Source organism: Candida tropicalis (assembly GCF_000006335.3).
Source record: "Candida tropicalis MYA-3404 genomic scaffold supercont3.21, whole genome shotgun sequence".
In the NCBI taxonomy this organism is placed as follows: Eukaryota; Fungi; Ascomycota; class Pichiomycetes; order Serinales; family Debaryomycetaceae; genus Candida; species Candida tropicalis.
This window is the reverse complement of record NW_003020051.1, coordinates 1-6,342: the sequence shown is the minus strand read 5'-3', so window position 1 is coordinate 6,342 and position 6,342 is coordinate 1. Positions and strand designations below refer to the sequence as shown.

The 6,342-nt window shown below is 28.5% G+C and overlaps 3 protein-coding genes across 3 annotated transcripts; 1 reads left to right on the top strand and 2 right to left on the bottom strand. All coding sequences in view use genetic code 12, as the record gives it.

The window, feature by feature from the left end:
- Window positions 1-1,032: 1,032 nt before the first annotated feature.
- Window positions 1,033-2,514, bottom strand: CTRG_06253 (uncharacterized protein; the record flags this gene model as incomplete). Its single annotated transcript, XM_002547775.1, has 1 exon — window positions 1,033-2,514. One exon carries the CDS (start codon window positions 2,512-2,514, stop codon window positions 1,033-1,035), a length of 1,482 nt encoding a protein of 493 aa, XP_002547821.1.
- Window positions 2,515-2,786: 272 nt separating this feature from the next.
- NBP2 (Nbp2p) lies at window positions 2,787-3,227 on the bottom strand (the record flags this gene model as incomplete). The annotated part of the gene is made up of 1 exon (XM_002547774.1): window positions 2,787-3,227. The coding sequence occupies one exon, from the start codon at window positions 3,225-3,227 to the stop codon at window positions 2,787-2,789; it is 441 nt and encodes a 146-aa protein (XP_002547820.1).
- Window positions 3,228-4,049: 822 nt separating this feature from the next.
- Window positions 4,050-4,820, top strand: GIR2 (Gir2p; the record flags this gene model as incomplete). Its single annotated transcript, XM_002547773.1, has 1 exon — window positions 4,050-4,820. One exon carries the CDS (start codon window positions 4,050-4,052, stop codon window positions 4,818-4,820), a length of 771 nt encoding a protein of 256 aa, XP_002547819.1.
- Window positions 4,821-6,342: the final 1,522 nt, after the last annotated feature.

Genomic DNA, 6,342 nt, shown 5'->3' with positions numbered 1-6,342 from the left:
TAATAAACTTTTTCTCTTGGCACATCTGCAGCACCGTGTTTCGTTGCATCGGCGCACGACCTCCTAAAAATAACACAAAACCCATTGCCTTTTTGCTTACATAATCAGCTGCAGCAGTAAGAATATTTTATTACGCCGGACCGACAGACAGGTTCGGCTGGGCTGGCCTGGCATGGCATGGCCTAGCCTGGCCTGGCTGCGTGGGGCCAACTCCCCCTTCTCTCGTCCACCCTGACCTGCCCACGAGGGCCTTCTGTTATTATTATTATTATTATTATCTTTTTTTTTGGCACCTAACAATGAGTGAATTAATTAATTTATAAATAACCATTGACCTTTATAATTGGGAGAATAACTAAAAAAAGTATACTAAAAAAAAACGAAAAAATTCCTAAAGTATATAAACTGATGGTTATTCCCTGTTTGAAGATAAATATAAATTTTTGATCTTGTTTTTTGTTTTTGTTGGTATTAGAGAAGTACAACGATTTATCATGAATATGAGTTTTGAAGTTGGTTTATTAATATTTAAATTATATGTATTGTATGAAATAATATCATATGAATTCATCAATAGAAAATCATTAAAGAAATCACGGGAAATTGATGAAGAATCCAAAATAATAATGTACAAAGAAGGTCTAGAACTACCACAAGAAGAAGAAGAAGAAGAAGAGAGAATAGATTTAAGAGAATGTATATTTTTATTGATTTGTCTTGGGTTAATTATATTTGATTGGGCTGTTTATTGTTATAATAATAATAATAATAATAATCAATCATCTATAAGTGTTGACATAATTGATAATTTGCTGGGTAACGTTGTAATAATTGAAGATTCACTATAATGATTATTAATAATATCCCCTGGTTTGATTTTATTTTTAATGTTTTTTTTTTAGGTAGGAATAGAAAAAGGAGTTCTGATTTGCTATTATTATAATGTATATGATTATATAATATTCTCTATAAATAAATACTCTTATGATAATGATGAGTAATATCAATAGTAGTAGATGTATATTATTCGGATTAATAACTGGCAAATTTATATGAAAATTTGGTTAGTTTTTTATTTATTGAATGTTGAGAATATTTATGACCATGTTTACTTTTTGGAACTGGGATTTCAACTGGTTCATCTGAATCTTCTTCTTCTGCTACTACTACTTCTGTTTGTTCCTCTTGGTCATCTGTTGATATTGCTTCATTGGTTATTCGTTTAATCTCATCATCTATTTCCATATCTTCATCATCACTATTCTCTATATCCAGAGTTTCCTCTTCTTCCATTTCCACACCCAGTTCTTCTTCTTGTTGTTGTTTCCTAACTTGATCTATCCACACATTTGCTAATTCTTCATCTTCTTCATTAAACCCTTGTTCGTTTCTTAATTCATCAGACATCAACATCATTATTAATCCTCGTTCATACATTCGTGAATTTTCTAAATCTTGTCTTTCTAATTCTTGAGTTTCTTTATAATTTAAATATCTTTCTAATGGAGAATCACCTCCTTCACTTAAAAACAGATATTCTTTTTCAATTTTTTCATCTTCTTTTAATTGTTGCAAGTTCATTAATGATTTAATTGTATTTTGTTTAGGTTTTTCATCATCTTCCTCTTGTAGTTCATCTATAAATGGAGATATTGTGATTAATTTATCAGGTAGTTTTAATGAATTTTTAATATGGAAATAAATATCAGGATGATTATAATTTAAACATTCAATACCAGTTCTAATGTCTTTAGCTTTTATTGAGTTCTTCTTCTTTTTAACATCATCATCATCTGAATAGTTTGTATATAATAATACATTATTTATGATTTTTTTAATTATTAATTTTGATAATTTTTCAAATAATACAAGTGAATCAATTGACATATTATTAATATTTTTAATAGATTTAAATATTGTATTAATATCAATTATAGATCTTTCACTATCTAATTCAAGATTTAATTTCTTTAAAGGATCATTTCTTTCCGATAATTTATAATTCTCTCTAATTGAAATCAATTCACTTTGTAATGATTCAAATTTTAACATAAATGGTGAAATTTCAAAAGATATTGGTAATTCCAGATATTTAATTAATTTTAATTTTAATTTTTTATTTTTTTTAAATTTTTTCAATTTATTTGATAAAATTTTAAAATATTGTATAATTTCAATCATTGATTTATTAGGTAAATTAATTAACCAAATATCTTTATTTGATAAAATTCTTGAAATTGTTGAATATTTATTCAATAAATTGAAAAAAATTTCCTTTTCTATTGATGACCATTTAGTTCCTTCTTCTCCTAGTGTTATATTGTCAATATTATAAGGATATGTTTTACCTGAATTAGTTATAAAATTACTAGTTAAATCACTTGATTGAAATTGAGGTTTAAAAGTTTGATCAACAAATTGATTATAAAAATTTAGATACTTCTTATTACCTTGGAATGATCTCGTTGGTTTTGTAATTGGTTTTATTCTTTTCTTAGTTGGTTGTTCTGTCATGTTATTAGAAGTGTATTTGCTACCATTAGAAATCCTTGATCAATGATGCCCTTGGTGATGCCCTTGGTGATGACGATGTTGATGTTGATGAGAGTTTTTATTTTTTTTATTTTTTTTTGCAGTGAAATTTTTCCTCCTCGGTGATAATTTGGCATATACGGCCGTGGTACTGGAAGATCTTAATTGATAATTAATTATTTCATTATTTATATTAAAACAACATTTAATCATTAATTTATATATATATATATACTACCTATACTAGTTTATTGTCATATTTCAACATTCTTCAATTTCATACTAATCTCTTCTTCTTCTCCTTCTCTTTGGTGTTGTTGTTCTTTTTCCTCTTCCTCTTCTTCATCAGTATCAACCCATTCACTATCTTCTTCTTCTGTTTGTCTAGTATTAACATCATCATCATCACCAAATATCTCTGACATGAATCGTTTAGGAACATCCTCATCATCTTGATCTCCATTTAATCCTACTCCTAATTCAATATCTCGTATAATTTCAACATATTCTTCAGGTACTAAACCATTTTCACCATTTTCTGGATCTTCAGCAACTAACCAACCTTGACCATGTCTATAACTAATCCAAATGATTTGTCCTTCAATTAATGAAATTTCATTATCATTTTCAGCATTAAAATCAAATATTGCTCTTGCTTTACAATTTATTTCATCTGGTGTTATTATATTATTCATTAGTTCATTTGACTGATCATAATATTCTCCATTGTTATATAGTTCATTATTATTGTTATTATTATTATTATTATATGTGTTATTATGATAAGAATTGTGATCTTGTAGTTGGTTTTCTAGTTTTTCTTCTTCCTATTCTTCTTCAGATGATGATGATGATAAACAAAGTGATGAATTTGATGAATTTGATCGTAGTGGATAATTGCCTAGATGAAATGGATGTGATTCAGGATACCCATAATCTTTTATCTTAGTATTGGGAGGAAATAAGTTTGTCATCATCTATAATAGTTAATTATCGGTTAGTTCTCTTTCTTGATGATGATGATGATGATAATAATGATGATGGTTGTGGTGTTAATTTTTTTTTTTTTTTCTTTCTTGTTGTTGTTCATAATTTTTTTTTTTCTTTCTTTGTTTGTTTGTTTGATTGATTTGTTTCAGAATTGTCTCTTTTTTTGATTTTAAAACATTGAATCTGAAATCCTTCTTTATCCTTCTTACCAATTGATTGTCATCATATTCGATTGAAATCACTACATTTAGATCACCCCCTTTCATCTTGTCTATCTATCTATCTATCTATATATATATGGTTGGTATAAACATCATAACCTTTGAAATTGTTTAATTGTAACACTCTGGTTATCACACTACTGTCACGTGATGTCTTATTAAATTTTTTATTTTTTTTTTTTTTTTCTCATCAAAGAAAAATGGAACGAAAAATTTTTTAACTAGAATCAACTAACTAACTAACTAACTAACTAACTAACCAACCAAGAAGAAAAGGGAGAGTGAAGGAAAGATTAATAAACGATTATGGATCCAGTTGAAGAGCAATTACAAGAAATTGAAGTGTTACAATCTATATATCCAGATGAATTGGAATTAATAAATAATACTCATTTCAGTATTCGAATAAATTTAGATGTTTCATCAACAAGAAAACATTCATTAAAATTAATTGTTAAATATCCTGAAACATATCCTGAAGTTATACCTAATTTACAAATTGAAATAGCTAACCCAAATGATGATAATGATGAAGAAGAAGGTGAATATGAATATAGTGATGATGAAGATTATGCAAATGATGAAGATGATGATGATGAAGATGAAGAATCTAAAGAAATTAAATTAGCTTTAAATATGGCCGAAACTATAGAATTTGACAGAAATGATTTCAATGAATTATTGAATAAATTAAATGAAGAAAGTGAATTAAATTTAGGTATACCTATGATATTTAGTTTAATTACATTACTTAAAGAAGAAGCAGAATCATTATTTGAAAATAAATTAAATTTGAAAAATCAAGAATTTGAATTAAAAAGAAGAGAAAAAGAATTAAAAGAACAACAAAAATTCCAAGGTACTAAAGTAACTATTGAACTGTGGACTAAATGGAGAAATGATTTTAGAAAAGAAATGAAATTTGAAGAAATTGATAAACAAAGATTTATTAAAATGCATAATGGGAAATTAACTGGTAAACAAATATTTGAACAAGGTTTAGCTACCACTGAAGGTGATGAAGAAATAGGACAAGATGAACAAGATGGGTTGATTGAAGGTATTAAAAAGATATAACCAGGAGAGAGAGAGAGAGAGAGAGAGAGAGAGAGAGAGAGAGAGGGAGCGGGAGCGGGGTGTATAAATAAATATATACAATATATACCCGCTAATATTTGAATAGTAATTTGATTCAGCCGATACTCCTATTTTCTATCTATCCATAGATGTGAAAGTAACAACCACGGCTATATAAATTAATAATACACACACATAAATATATACGTGATTGTACTATAGAATACCATACATGTTTCATTGTTCTGTATTTACAAAGTCTGGGGTAAAAAGAACAACAACAAAAGGTTAATTTCTTAAATCGGCACCGAATACTCACTCGTGCCTTCGAGTGTGTAATGGGATGGTGGGTTGTTGTTGTTGTTGTTGTTAATAGCGCAGCTACCATCGGATTAATTTTAACCTTGCATGGAGAAGATGTGAGTTTATATGCGCGATATTTTTTTTTTTCTATTTTTTGTCATTGGTGTTAGCCGGAGATAATCCACGAAATAAACTCCATCCGAGATTTACGGGTAACGCACCCATAAAATAATTGAGTGAATTTAATTGATGAATTTAATTAATAATCAGCCGATGGCACAAAAGATCCAAGGGGTCTAACTCCTTATAGGACTTTGACAAGCAAGCAAGCAAGCATATTGATCATCATCATCATTATCTCTTGCTGTTGTTGTGGTGGTCGTCGTGGTCGTGGTCGTGGTGGTTATTCCATGGCTTAGATGTTATGAAACTTACATCGCCCCGGGGGAAATAGTCTTGGGGTAAGTATTACAAATTTAATCACACATCGTTAAACCACTCATATGTGAGAGAGTGTGTGTGTGTGTGTTGAAATAGAGTTGTATATCTTAACCTTCTTACTCATCAGATTAGTCACTACAAGTTTCTGGTTGTTATGAGCAAATGATGACAACAACTTTAATTTTTCATGTTAAACTCTTTCCTAACAAAAGACTAAGCAAGCAAGTAAGTAAGCAAGTATAAGTCATCAAATAAAACTGTTAGTAAATCTGCAATAGGGGGTTGTGGTTGATTTATAATAGTTTCCGCCCGTTTGAGAGATCTGGGCCTGATTTATTATTATTTTCTCTTTATTTTTTTTACATTGTTCAAGCCATGTTTTCCATATATCCTTTATAATAATAAGTATAAGAATGAGAATAAGAATAATATAGAACATATGATATCAACGTATGATATCATACGGGTAACTTTTCTTTAACAATAACAAAAGATGACCTGGATGAGTTTTTCATTTCTTTTGTTTTGTATTATTTGATATAAGCCCTTGAACAACAATAAAGAATCCTAATGACTATTCTATTCTTCAACACATTCTTCTTCTCCTTTTTTTTATGAATGTGGCTTAGAAACATATCCATAAACGCAAATAGCAAACGTACAAACGTACAAACTTTTTCTTTTTTTTTTTTTAGTAGCAGTAGTAATATTTTGACATTGGGTGCAATATCGGTTAACTAAAATTTCGGTCCCGGATTTATAATTCAAAAATAATAGG